Source organism: Cetorhinus maximus, chromosome 3, assembly GCF_964194155.1.
Source record: "Cetorhinus maximus chromosome 3, sCetMax3.hap1.1, whole genome shotgun sequence".
Classification (NCBI taxonomy): Eukaryota; Metazoa; Chordata; class Chondrichthyes; order Lamniformes; family Cetorhinidae; genus Cetorhinus; species Cetorhinus maximus.
This window is the reverse complement of record NC_135881.1, coordinates 53,927,592-53,942,752: the sequence shown is the minus strand read 5'-3', so window position 1 is coordinate 53,942,752 and position 15,161 is coordinate 53,927,592. Positions and strand designations below refer to the sequence as shown.

General features: G+C 40.2%; 1 protein-coding gene across 2 annotated transcripts in view; it reads left to right on the top strand.

Annotated features, from left to right (window-relative positions):
- LOC144678644 (plexin domain-containing protein 2-like) overlaps positions 1 to 8,524 on the top strand; it is a 482,473-nt gene extending 473,949 nt beyond the window's left edge. For both annotated transcript variants that reach the window (XM_078538383.1, XM_078538384.1), the window contains one exon: positions 1,143 to 8,524. In XM_078538383.1, coding sequence (XP_078394509.1) covers positions 1,143 to 1,262 — 120 coding nt within the window. In that variant the 3' untranslated portion in view covers positions 1,263 to 8,524. The remainder of the gene's footprint in view (positions 1 to 1,142) is intronic.
- The last annotated feature ends 6,637 nt before the right edge of the window (positions 8,525 to 15,161 follow it).

Below are 15,161 nucleotides of genomic sequence, written 5' to 3'. Positions count from 1 at the left end.
CACAAGCTGTCACTGGGGGCTCACATCCTAGTGTAAGTGCCAGGGTGTAACCACTCATGGACTTGACCACTGATCCTGCTAATATTCAGAGATTTGGGAAATGGCCATGAGGGGCAATGGGAGAAGAGAACAGGAGTAAAACTAATTGGATGGCTGTTTCAAAGAGCCACTCATATACGATTACCAAATGACCTCATTCTGTGCTGTAAGGATTTTAGCTCTGGCTATAACTTTATTACAGTGCTATGACTCTAAAATGGACAGTTTCATCTGACGCTCCTGCGCATCAGTTTCAGCATGATGGCATTGCTGGAATCAACCTCGTGGCTCAGTTCCACACCGATGAGTGCCTTTGATCTCAGCAATGTAAATAATAATAACCAGAGCCCCTAGTATGGGGGAAATCATCTAAAGTACTGTTGCTGAACATTTTGTGGCCTTTACTGGACATGGAATGTGGGCGTGGGACTAGACAGTACCTGTAGCACCAGCTTTGGTTAAATATTACCTGACCCTTGTTATCTTGATTCTTATAGGAAGAATACTTTTGTCTAGATATTGGCGGATGGTTAATGCCCATGTAACTGTATGCCTGTAGACTGAGGGGAATAAACTAGAATGAGGAGGAAGGAAAAAGAAAAATGCAGTGAAGAAATATTTTGACCATTGAGTTCATTCTAATGCTTGTGTTCTAACTCAGCCTGGGTTTGTAAGCTGCAAAGAAAGTTAAATCAGTAGAAGGTATATGAATTGCTATTCAACATTAAGTCTGTTTGTATTATACCACAGGGCATGTGAGTTAGACGTTCTGTTTCTATTCTGTTTTTCAGCACCAGAGCAAACTAGTTAAAAAGATGGTCTTACTGGCACAGCTCAGATATCCTCTAGGACTGGGCATCAAATGTCAGGTTCACATTGGAACATTAGTAACTGGAGAAGTAACTAACTATCACTGCTGATTATTTCTGAATACGATCTCCACAATATCTACTCAAATACTTTTCTTTCTACTTCAGTTTTACTTTAAGATTTGACAGTTTAACTCACTTGCCCATGTTCAACCAAGTTTATAAGAATTTCTGCTCAGAATGATTTGCATTTCACCACAATGTCCTTGCTAATTAATTCCTGTTCAATCCTAGCGCCGCCCAAGTAGATGGCCTGCAATGAAGTTCAGACGTGGCTCTGGTCATCCTGCTTATGCTGAAGTAGAACCAGTTGGGCAGGAAAAAGAAGGCTTTATTGTGTCTGAACAGTGCTGAAACTGAGAGAACAAAATAGTGCACCAGTACTGGCCTACAGGTGTGGGATTTATGCTTTGAAGTGGAGAAAGAAGCAAGCTCAAACTCACTGTCCACAAAATACCTACTTCTGGATTAGCTCAAAAGTAAGAAAGATACACATCTTCATCTACAAAATCACCACTCCATAGTCTTCCTTAGTAACCCGGCAGATTTCACCAATGATTCAAGAAAAGCGTGCCATCCCTTTTTGATAACTGGTGTGGAATTGAACGAGCATTAGTGATGCACACAAGCCGCAAAACTGAAGAATCAAGTTCATTCCATCTTTACTGGCTCAAATAAACCCCAACAAATAACTGTGGAAAAAGAAAACAATCAATTATCCATGTTACTGTGGTTAAAATTGCAGCAAATTTGCTTACAGCATGCTTTTAGCCAATCATCAATCAGATAAAGCATTGAATAGTATCAATTTCTTCAACATTTACTTTGATTCTTTAAATGTGCATACATTAAGAAATCACTGACATTAGCTGGGGGAAATGTAGTTAATGTGTACATTTTTTTATTGAGGATATTTTCTGATCCACCTGTTGTTTTGAGTGTATATGAATCATTATTGATGGATTTCTTTCCTGTTGATGAGCTATGATATAGTGAAATTTCACCTCCCAATTAACAGGATTCAGTTGTGTAAGGGTTGGGAGACAATTAAAGATGAGTTGATATGTTCTTTAGAAAAGCAAAGTTTTGCAAATTTGCAAATCTGACACAATTTTTTTGGTAAATCTAATATGTTTCCCTCAGTAACTTCTGACATTCCTGATCTACACTTTTTAAGTTAAAAACAAAATCTCCAATTTATTGTGCACAACAAGGTTCCATTGGTTTCTGATTAGCTGAGGGTTTTATACCATTTGTGTTGCAAATATGCAATGTGTCATCTTTTGGCTCAAAAAAGTAGTGAGACTGAGAAGGTTTAAATACACCCCTACTAGAAACCAAATACTGGGAATATTTGCACATCCAACTAGTTCTGTTGTGTAGTGGACACATTGGTTAAATAGATGAATATATTTTGTTCCTTGATAGTTTACACAAGACAGGTTCTTGTGCTCCAGATTGTGAAGAAATGTTATAGTGTATTTTTCCATCCAGAACAGGCGTGTAACATGAATTACCGCAAACATAAAATGGGTTGTAAAGTAGTAATTAAGATTAGCATGCTGTTTAACAATAGAAAGTAGTTTCATGGACAGCAAAGAATGCGCACTTTCAACTGCCTTCACTTTGAGCTTTCTTTGTGATGTGAAACCAGGCTGTTCATCAATAAATTCAGGTAAGTATTCTTCAATAAAATCCTGTGAAATAAATCTTCCAGTCTTACAAGTAAAGGCACTTGCTATTATTATGTATTGAAAATGGCAGATTCAGGTCTAATTACAGATTATTGACTTCTTTCCACTTGCCAACAACACAATCAATGAACAATACAACCCTACGACCACTTCAGTCAATAAGTGTCATTGGTTTCACTCACAGTGAGTTTGACCTTGGTAGGAATGGATTTTCTTTTCAATGATCATTTTATGTAAGAGTACCAATTAGGGATAAAATAGCTTCTTCAGTTGGCTTTGTTCTGAAACTATGACGAGAAACAATTTAAAATCTTGTCCTAAACATTATCCAAAATGTCACATCAATCATCTAAACTACTTTAATGATAATGGTATCTGAATTTTAAATGTCCTTTTCCAAAGGCTGGCCCCTGGAATGAAAAATGGGTGTAGTTGCATAGTTGACTGGATGAAGTGGACTTGATGGCCCTGATGTACTTGATAGTGTTACTTCACCATTTTCGTTTGTTTATGTGTGCTCCTAGTTTTGGTTCAACGTCCAGAATCTCTTGTAAAGATTCTAGTAATATCAACAGCTGCAGGCACCAGTGTACAGATACTATGGTCTGTAATGAGAAGACTTCTTCATCCTCATCAGCCAAGATTCATTTGAATTACTTAAACATGCTTACAGCAATCCTGTCTTAGCTATCCCATGTCACTGTGAACATTCTCCCAAATCCTACTGGCCAATTCAGTGCAATGATCTGAAACATATGATAAGGCCATTATTACAGAAGTCTTGAATGAAGTGTCTAACAAATATTACATCACGCTTTTCGTATCTTGATGCTACCCTACAACCATGTTCAATCTTTTAACTTACACTTTTTCAATTGTGTAATTTTTGCATTCCAACATATGCCCTACACTATGTTGAAAATCAGCAAAATAATAGTATTTCTCATGTCATTCTGTAACACTTTGACTTATCGATCTACACAACAAATCTGAGGAAGAATCAAGTCCCAGGCCTAAATAAACAACATTTACCTTTGACCTGGCTCAGTTCTCTCAAACAGATTTGCACGCATTCCTGGTAACAAACATTTGATTTGGTTATCAAGAAAGCATCTCACCACCACCTTCTCAAGGGTAATTAGAGATGGACAACAATTTGCCAGTGTCACTCACATCCCAAACACAAATAAATTTTTAAAAATCAAATTTCTAATTTTTCTTTCACACTAATTTCAAATAAAGCCTAGTAATGCCAACAAGAGTAGGCCATTCATTCTGTCTAGCCTGTTCATTTAGATAATGGCTGGTTTGTACCTCATTTTCCTGCCTTTTCACCCTTATCCAACTAAAATCTATTGATGTCAGTTTGAACATTTCATTTAAGCCAGCATCTGCAACTTTTGGGGAACAGAGTTCAAGAGTTCCACTACCCTTTGTCTGTAAAAGTGCTTCGTAAATTATTCCTATATGGATTGCTTTAATTTTCAGACCTTGCCCTTTTGTTCTGGATTTCCCACAAGAGGTAATAATTTGTCTGTATCTGCCACATTGTATCCCTTTATCATGTTAAAGACCTCAATTAGGTTGCCCCTCAACCTTCTAAATTCAAGGGAATTCAAGCCAGGAGTATAAAACCTGACTTCATAATTTAATCCTTTAATCTGTGGTAAAATTTAACCGAGTGTGGTATCAAGGAGCCCAGGCAAAATTGAAATCACGATGAATGGTAGGACCCTGGGAAGTACCGAGGATGAGAGGGACCTTGGTATACATGTCCACCAGTCCCTTAAGGTAGCGGGACAGGTAGATAAGGTGGTTAAAAGGAATATGGGATACTCACCTTTATTAGCCAAGGCATAGAATATAAGAGCAGGGAGGTTATGCTGGAACTGTATAAAACGCTGGTTAGGCCACAGCTAGAGTATTGCATGCATCTCTGGAATCCGCATTATAGGAAGGATGTGTTTGCACTAGAGAGAGTGCGGAGGAGATTTACCAGGATGTTGCCTGGGTTGGAGAGTTTTAGTTATGAGGAGAGATTGGATAGACTGGGGTTATTTTCCCTGGAGCATAGGAGATTGAGGGGGACATGATTGAGGTGTATAAAATTATGAGGAGCATAGATAGGGTAGACGGGAAGGAACTTTTCCCCTTGGTGGAGGGATCAATAACCAGGGGGCATAGATTTAAGATAAGGGGCAGGAGGTTTAGAGGGGATGTGAGGAAGAGTTGTTTCACCCACAGAGTGGTGGGAATCTGGAACTCACTGCCTGAAAGGGTAGTAGAGGCAGAAACCTTCATAACATTTAAGAAGTATTTGGATGTGCACTTGCGATGCCATGGCATACAAGGCTATGGGCCTAGTGCTGGAAAATGGGATTAGAATAGTTGTACTTGTTTAACCAGCACAGACTCGATTGGCTGAAGGGCCTTTTTCTGTGCTGAAAACCCCTATGAATCTATGACTCTAATGGCTCTCAAGGGGAAAACTCTGCACTGGTTAAAGCTGTTGTTGTTGGAGGCTTATCATCCTTCCCCCAGAACATCACTGCAGGAGTTCCTTGGGGCTAATCAGCTTCAGATACTTTATCAATGCCCTTTCCCCATCATAGGGTGAGCAGTGAGGTTGTTCACTGATGATTGCATAGTGTTCAGTGTCATTCTCAACTCCCCAAGTACTGTTGCAGTCCTTGCCACATGCAGCAAGATCTGAACAACATTCAGGCTTTGGCTGATAAGTGTCAATTAACATTGTGCCACGCAAGTGCCTGGAAAATACCATCTCCAACAAGAGAGAATCTAATCACACACAACCCCCCCTTGACTTTCAATGGTATTACCATTGCTGTATCCCCCAACCATCAATATCCTGGAAGTTACCATTGACCAGATGATTAACTGAATCAGCCACGTAAATACTGTGGCTAGAAGAGTAGGTCAGAAGCTGGGAATTCTGTGGCAAGTAACTCACCTCCTGACTCCCCAAAGCCAGTCCACCATCTACAAGGCATAATGCAGGAGTGTGATAGAATTTTCTCCAGTTGCCTAGATGAGTGCAGCCCCCACAATGCTCAAAAAGCTCAACACCATCCAGGAAAAATCAACCTACTTGATTGGCACTCCATCCACCACTCCCACTCTACCACTGATGCACAATGGCAACAGTTCTACCATCTGCAAGATGCACTGCAGGAACTTGCCAAAGCTCCTTCAACAGCATCTTCAAACCCATGACCTCTACTGCCTAGAAGGACAAGGGCAGCAGGTGCTTGGGAACACCATCACCTGCAAGTTCCCCTCCATGTCACACAGGATCCTGACTTGGAACTATGCCCCTATTCTTTCACTGTTGCTGCGTCCAAATCCTGGAACCCCCTTCCTAACTACACTGTGACTGTGATGACACCGCATGAACTTGCAGCAGTTGAAGAAGGCGGCTCACCACCAACTTTTCAAGGGAAATTAGGGGTGGGTAATAAATGCTGGCCTAACCAGTAACGCTCACATCCCATGAACAAATAAATGTTTGAAAAATTCAGGTCAATCTGCACCCATGCTACTTCCAGGGGTAGTCTATATTTCCAGAGGTTAGATGCCCAGGACTAAACACAGGTGATAAGGGAAAAAAGATGCTCATAACTAAACTGTTTTCCTCTTCAGATACTCCTGGAATTTCTAGCTGCTTTAGTTTCTTATAGTGCAAAAAGTGATCAGAGCAAGCTAGAGTATTGTTTCATCAGAAGCTTTAAGAACTTAGGAACATAAGAAATAGGAGCAGGAGTGGCCCACATGGCCCATCGAGCCAGCTCCACCATACAGTAAAATCCTGACTGATCTTCTGCCTCAACTCCACATTTTCACCCACTCCTCATATCCCTTGATTCTCTGAGAGACCAAAAATCCTATCCTAAACCACATCTCAATGGTCCTGTTTTCCATTCCGTTCCAACTCCTTCACAGTATCACTGTATCTTTACAATGTAGAAGGAGGCCATTCAGCCCATCAAGTCTGCACTGGCTCTCTGAAGGAGCACTCCATCTAGTCCCACTCGCCTGCCTTATCCCCATAACCTTGCACATTCTTTCTTTTCAGGTAGCAATCCAATTCCCTTTTGGATACCTTGATCTCCTTTCTCTACTGCCCCTCCATTCAAGTGTATGCCAATGTTTCACTTTCTGCCAACCTCTTCCCAGAGGCCATCGCAGTTTGATTGCTCCTCAAGTTATGTTTCCAACTAACACATGTGGTGCCTTCTCGTACAAGTACAATAAGTAAAGCATGTTTCATAGGTTAATTCTTACAGGCAACCTTGAGACAACTACACACCTATCAATTATAGCACATCACCAGTTTTAAGCTGGAAATTATCTAAGAAAGCAGACTTTAATGTCTAAATTCCAATTATTAAGTGTGTTGTGAAGGAAAAATTGCTCAGCAAGTGTTTTCTGCTTCTCTCACTCATTCTGTAGTCTGGATGACTATAGATATCAGAGATTTTAACAAGAGAGGAAAAAATTCAATGCAATGTTTTATCAAAATATCTTGAATTACAATTTTGACAAATGTAATGCCTGCTCTATCTTATAAAGGTGTCCATTGTCTGACTTTAGCCTTATTTACTAAGCATATACTCTGGCTTATTGTTCATTAATAGTCATTTTATAGTTGCATGTAAGGAAATTGATTGCACAATAATAGAAATGAAGTCATTTTCTGAATGGATTAATTCTGACTGACCTGAACCTGCAAGTTCAATACCATTGTGCCAAGATTTGCACTAAGCGTGAAAAAAAGTGCTAGAACTAAACTACCCAATATTTAACGTACAGGTGCATAGGTTTAAGGGGGAAGGTCCATGCAGTAACTTGTGTCTAAGGGTTTAATTGATTTTCAGTGTGAATCAATGGAAGCAGGCTGTTCATTTAGCTTAAACATATTCTATTATAGCGTATCACAACTTATTTAACTTTTGGCCTCATTGTATCCCAGTCCGACAGACAAATGTTCTTAGTTTGAATTTATTGAGTGCTTCAAATTGGCATAATGTGTCTCAGTGCATCATTTTCAATGCTTGACACAGATGCATTTCAATATTGGATAGTTTACTGAGGATTTTTTTTCTATAAGATTATTTTTGTATATGCTTGCTCATTTTGACACAGCATAATAACATGCATAAATATGAATTCTAAAGCTACAGGTTAAACAAACAGTATATTTTGTGTTGGCCTATATGTTGAGCACATGTGATTGTCTTGACCTGCTCACAAAGTTTGTATTATCATTAATGCAAATTGGGTAGAATTTTGGAAACTGTCCAGAAGGATTTTTTTTTTTTTACACCAATCTAGATTTTATTTTAAAACAAGATAAATGAACATGCTGCACCTTTTAAAGGAGGTCACAATAAAGATGAAGAAATCCCCTGTAGATTTTGTCACTGGCAAAAAAATACAATCTATATGGGGCAACAGAAATGTATACTGTATCTTATGGCATTTTTCAACAGCAGTCTGGGAAGAAGAATGCTGGTTTCTGTGAGTCACATCCTAATACCTCACAACCTGCAATGGTGTGGAAGGGGTAGAACTGGAACCAGTGTTTGGGAGTAGTTGCATGCTATTCGATAGAACTAGCATACTGGCTAATCTTACTAGCTTCAGAGTCTTGTGCTCTCCTGCTGTCGCACTCAGCAGTGATGTTTCATACAAAGGTGTCCTAATTAATTCAGGACAGTTGAGAAATGTGTAAAGTCTCAAAAAAATCAGCACAGACACCAGTGTGCCACAGTTTGGTTTGAATAAATGATAGTTGAACCCAAAATAGAACTGTATGGAGCTTTATTTCATTTCCATATAACTTAAAGGTTATAACATGCATAGATTGTTTTCTACAATAAACTGTCATTTCTATAATTTTGACGTTCTGTGTCGGCTCAGTTTTTAATGTTACTAAGTTTAGTAACTAATAATGTGTTAACTGCACAGCTGCCCTTCTCATAAATTATTTAAAATTTTAAAAGCAATGGAATGTGTCAGAAGGCTGAAAATAATGGTTGTTAAATGGTGGTAGAGGAGAAATTTGTTTGGGTAGCGCCTCTTCTGGTGGCATTACGCAGACGTACATTTTATTGGTGCAGCAACACCACTGGCCGCTACCTGCACAGGCTGCGCAGTGTTCTCCACTGAGATAATTGAGAAACCCATGCAGGCCACTATCAGTGCCACTGCCTACCCCAAAGGTATCAACATAAGTCTCCATAACGCCACTAAAAGTGACCTTGCACAAATGAATTTTGTGTCCTGTCTGTTTTTACATACTCAATAATTGCGCATTCCAAAAGGCTATCAACATAACTACTTTAATAGAAAATAAACCTGTTTAAGTAAGTGTGATTACAGAGTCAGCTCACACATTGGGCAGAAATTTCCCCCTGTCGGGGAGGTTCTGCATGGGCGCGAACCCGATCGGCGCCCCTGATCAGGGATGCATCACCATTTTACGTGGGCAGGCCAATTAAGGCCTGCTCATCGTGACGCGTGCCCGGAAGCGCTGAACACTCCCTGTGCGGGCGGGGGGGGGATTCCCTGAGTGGTTCCCTGCGCTGTTTTGCACATGCACACAAAAGAGCACAGAGGTCTCGTGCCTCAGGGAGATCAGTTTAAGATTTTAAAATTTAAATAAAACATGTCCCCTCATGTGACAGTGTCATATGAGCTGGGACATGTCAATGAATTTTCTCAAAAATTTTTATTTAATTAATAAATCCTTCATGAAACCTCATCCCACCCGTGGATGAGGTTTCATGAAAAATGCGAAGGCCGCCTGGGCTCTTCGCCTGCCTGCCAGCCTTAAGGTTGGGCGGCAGCTCAGTTGACTACTTTAATTAGTTTTTATCAGGCCTTAATAGGCCTTTGACAGGCACGCAGCCAAATCCATTGCGCGCGCGCCGAACTGAGGATCAGAATGACGTGCAGTGAAGTCAGGACGCCCGCCCGATATCACCACGCGTTATTTTATACGTCGGCAAGCGGGGGCTGGGGCCCGCTCGCCGACGGGAAAATGCTGCCCACAGAAGCAAATCAGCATATAGCTGGTTTGAAAGTCACTACAAAATGGCAAAATTCAGCATCTCGTAGAGTATTGAAGTAATTTCACTCTTGTCGGATCCATTGTAAGTGATCACCTCAATGTAGTGAGCATGAAGATAATGGCATGCTATAACTTACCCATTCGGAGTACAAAATTTTGCTCTGATCACACTACCTTAAACATATATTTTTACATGACAGGTGCAGTCAATATTGTGATGAATTGTGAGGCAAGCACATTAAAAAAACACATCAAAACAAAGCAACCTGTCAGATAGTTAGTTTTATTTTTCCCACCTCCTCACTGAAATGATTTAGGTCAGTGATCATATCCATTTAATAAATCTGGAATGACCTAAAAAGGTACATTATCCATGCTGTCGTTATTACTCTATTGAAAATAGCATCAGGAATATTCATTGAGGAATAGTACATGTCAAAAGTAGTGGCCTGGATTTAGATAAATTGAGGAACCCATGCAGGCCACTATCAGTGCCACTGCCTACCCCAAAGGTATCAACATAAGTCTCCATAACGCCACTAAAAGTGACCTTGCACAAATGAATTTTGTATAAACATAAAAAGTGTGTAGAATGACGGGAAATAAAAAGGATTTTTCAATTAAAAAAAATATATACAATGCATCATATCAATATTCAGGGTTTTAAGCTTTTCCCTCCAAAATGTGATCTGCATAAATATAAAATTTGAAATAAAGCGAAATTGTTGGTCCAGTGAAGTGCGCGATGCATTTAATAAAATGAAATTTGACTCAGTGCAACAATTATCCATCTTTTCATAATCCATGAATTTTGAAACAAAAGATTCACTTAATCTCATTCACCATGTGCCTATGACACGCATAACAGCATTTAGAATATCATTTTAGTGAGAGATGATTCAGTATTAATATGCAGTCATACCTGGCTACCCCCGAGTGTCAGAAGTATTATCTTATATCATCACATTGAAGGGCAAAAAAATTGCCGTAAAACATTTATCACTTTTTAAATTTACATTAAATTAAAAACCACCAGTCGTCAGCTTTTAAAAAGAGTGTGGTTCTAAAAATTAATCTGTCTCATAAACAAGACATATTTGCCCCTACGGATTTTAACAGTCGGGTGTTAGCATATATTTCCTGCAGGCCAGTGAATCGTGTTATCTACAGTATAACTTATCTTCTAATAATGCTATGTACAAAGTCAATGAGAAAGCAGCAGAGAAAAATGAAGAAAATAACACTGGATGAGGTAATTAGAAAGTCAATAGCTATAGCTCATTAGTTGTCACATAATTTAATTCTCTAATCGCAAATTAATATTTAGCTTTGGAAAACCTGTTCTGGAGGATGGTAGTGTAAATATTTTCTGCTATGCCTGTTCTTTTTCTTTTTTCAGTTACTCTACATCATGCATTTTTTTAAAAAACATGGGACATAAAAAAAACTGTAAGAATGTAGTGAATATTCACTTACCTCTTAACACATAAATAAATTTATTTTAAGGCTTTCTTTTTCTCCAGAGGCCTGAGCCTTTTATCCAGTGGGCCAGGCACCACCAAGGATATCAAAAGAAATGTTGGTGAATTTTGCCAGGTTAATAAGTCAGCTCAAAAGAAAGAACCTTTGATCACAACACATAGAATTCTACAGCACAGAAGCATGCCGTTCAGCTCGGCTAATTTATGCGTCACTTGAGCCTCATTTCTTTATCCCGTGTTCTCAAAAAACCAAAGATCACAGCATATAAGTCAACTTCTGAAGCTACAAAAATCTTTCCCAAAATGGGGGTCAACTTATACGCCGAAGATAAAATGTGTACAGACGATGTTGGCATGGAAGGCCGCCATTTTGCCATGTGAAAAAAAACAGGGCTGAATTTTGCCCTTGTCAGGCAAGCCTAGGAGCGGTCGCAAAACTGACTGCCGCCTGCAATCAGGCCCTGACCGCGATTTCACGCTGGCTGGCTAATTAGCGACCCACCAGCGTGAATCACACGCTGCAATACTGAGCGCTGCTGGGGTGGGGGCAGGAGGAGGGCGAGTGCAGAAGTTTGCGGATGCGCGCAATGAAAGCTCCCTGAAGGCACAGAACTGCCTCAGGGAGCTGAAGACTTAAAACAGTACAAATAAAGATTTAAAAAATAAGGTGAACGTGTCCCCTCATAAGACTCTGTCACACAAGCAGGGACATGTTATAAATGAGATTTAAGCATTTTTATATTATTTTAAATTCCTGTTGGAAACCTTATCCCGCCTGTGGATGAGGTTTCATAAAAAATCCAAAGGCCGCTTGGCCTTTTTGCCCGCCCACCAACCAAACAGTTGTACAGGCAGCGAAAGATCAGATTTAATTAATTGATTAAGGGTCTTAATAGGGCTCTTAATTGTTGGCGGGCGCATTTCCACATCTAGTGCACATCCTCCGAGCGAAATATTGCGAGAGTGCACGATGACGTTGGGACTCTCACCCAACGTCATAGCGCACTATTTTACTCTCGTTCGGGTCGGGTGCGTGCCCGCCCAATGAGAGAAAAATTCTCCCTGTAAGAAAGGTAATTCACATTTTATTTAATGATATAATTCTACAAGGATAGTTTAAACCACAACCACAACATTTTAGAAATCATCAAATTCATTCCCTCCGGCAACCAACGCAAAGGGTTCATCAAATTCCTTCTGAGTCACTTTGGCTATGGCTATGGTGTCATCGTAAGGATCCCAATCTGGATCAGACGTAACACTTTCGGTTTCGGAATCATCCCTCCACAAAAAATCATCTTCCTTTCCATCCATTGAATTGGACATTCCGCATTTTTTGAACACCTGATGACAGTTTCTGCATTAATAGTGTTACAAATACAAGGTTTATAAAATTAGTGTGTCTCTTTAATTTAAGGCAAGGCTTCATTAAGGGAGGGGTTCATTTGACTTGCTCTGAATTCTGCCTGACAACAAGCCTGAGTGGCTTGGTTTTTAAAGGTTTTAGGGGAGCCGAGGTTGACTTACTGGGCAGAAGGTGCTAGATGTTCAAACCTGAAGACAATGGCAAGAGCAGTTTTACTGACTATGGATAGGCTGTTAAGCTCCAAGTCTCACAGAGAGTTGTTAGGAATGGCAGGTTTCACAAATAGTGATACTATCTATTTAATCCCAATGTATGTAATTGGGGGTCTAGAGGATAGCTAATTAGCATTTCTACCTGGATACAAGGCCCACGTGATTCACATTGCCATGGAGATGGGCTTTAGGAAGGGAAAAGTCAATAGAAAGGCATTCTTGTATTGGGTTGGGGAGTTTCTAAGATATCCTTGAAACTCACAGACACAAGTGAGTCTGCAGCCATCAGAGAGGCAGAGAGCATGAGACAGGCAGCCAGTCCTGCACCTGAAGCAGAAAAAATGCTGAATCTATTGTTCATCATGCAGAATGTGGGTGGGAGCTCAAGAGCTGAAGAGACCAAGTTCATAAGGATTTAAAGGAGGCTAGAAGATTCACCTGGCTTGGGCTAAAGGAAAGGAATCTCCAGTCTAACTCTCACAGTGAAAGTCAGCTCTGGAATTAGAAGTTACTCAGCTGGGAAAGAAAAAAGGAACCCAGCCATTGGGAGCTGGGAATAACTTTGTACTGTTTCCTGGAGAATTAATTGTCTACTTAAGGGACAGCATCAAGTATTATCGTAGCATAGGATTATCGGTCATGTTAAAAGTCGTATGGGTTTTTTTTCTGTAGTTTAAAGTATAAGTTGCCTACTAACAGGCGGTTAGTCAATGCTGTTTTTAATGCATTTGTTACAGTAAAATCTTATAGCTTGAAACCTTGTGTGATCCTTTCAGTCAGTCACTAGGAATTCAAAGTTATCGGTCTCTATGAGGATCGTAACAATAGTATCCCACGATTTGATAACAAAACTACCCAAAACATTAACCAGGCAGCACACATATTTCCGCTCTTTGTCAAGACTTTTTCTCCATCAACCATCCACCTATCCCATTTGATGTGAATGTGATCCTTAATGGCTTGTTAAGACACACATCCAAAGGTTGAACTACGGATGTTAGACCACCTGATATAACTGCAATTTGGGTGTATTACTTCACAGGCATCTCTGATCTCACCGGTTACATGGGATCTGAACACCTTGCACACTAACAAGCTGTGTTATTTGCGGAGGCCACCAGGATACCAATTCCACACATTGTTGATCCATAACTTCACTCCATCCTCATCCATTCAACTGTGGTCAGGAACATGCACAAAAACTGCCGCAGGGAACTTGATTTTTGATGTAATTTTACATTTGAAAATTACCATAGGCTTTAATTGTGTTCTGTTGGCCATGCAGGCAAGTACCACTGTGACTAGTGTCTTCTCATGTCCCGTGGTTTTCACCAGAACTGTTTGTGAACCTTTCCAATCTACAGTTCAGTTGCTGGGCATATCAAGATTCACTGACATTTCATCCATGTTGCTGATGTGACATAATAGGTACTCATGCTTTTACCACCACCTGATGATGAATCATGGTAACCTGGTAATTTTGGCATCTAGGTCATTTGGCAGTCTGTGAATGATCTTGATCTTCTGCCACAACACTCAACTTTCTTGTTCCATAAAATGGTTACACAAACTGGCTGTCGCTCTGAAACCCATAATGGACTTAGGGTTTGATTTGGCCTACTTAATTGCGTACATACGTATTGCATTTCTAGTGACGAATTAACCATTCTGATGATTTTCGAGGACCTACTCTAATACATGCTTCTCAAGATCAGGCCAATGGCTGGTCCCTGTTCTGATTGCATACTTGGTCTTGGGCATCTTCTTCAGGGTGGATTCCTTCTTCTTCCATTCTCACACCAGTTTTTCATGAACACCAAATTCCTTCACTGCAGCACAGTTGGCAAGTTAGCAAATGTTACGACTTTTAGCTTGAAGCCAGCTTCATACTTCATTCTTTTTGCATGAAGAGCCACTTCTGTTCATTCATTGCCATGCACTGTCTGCTCTTTATTTTATTTGTTCTTGGGATGTTTAAAGGGCATTTAAGAGTCTGGAGTCACATGTAGGCCAGACCAGGTAAGGGCAGCAGATCTCCTTCCCTATAGAGCATTAGTGAAGCAGATTGGCTTTTACAACAATTAGCAATGGTTCTGTAGTCATAACCAGACTTAATTCCAGATTTTTATTGAATTTAAATTTCACCACCTACCATGGTAGGACTCGAACCTGGGTCTCCAGAGCATTACCCTGGGTCTTCTGAATTAATAGCCCAGTGGCAATGCCATTATGCCACCACCTCCCCCTGCTCTGTGTGGGTGTGTCCTAAACTCCTGTACAGCTTGTTGGCAACACGCCCCATATCACCTGCTTGATCCTATGCACTGACTTAGAAGGCGGGTATAACCCTAAACATGTATTTTTGAGCTCAAAATTGAGGCCAACTCCTAATGCGAGTATAGCCCTA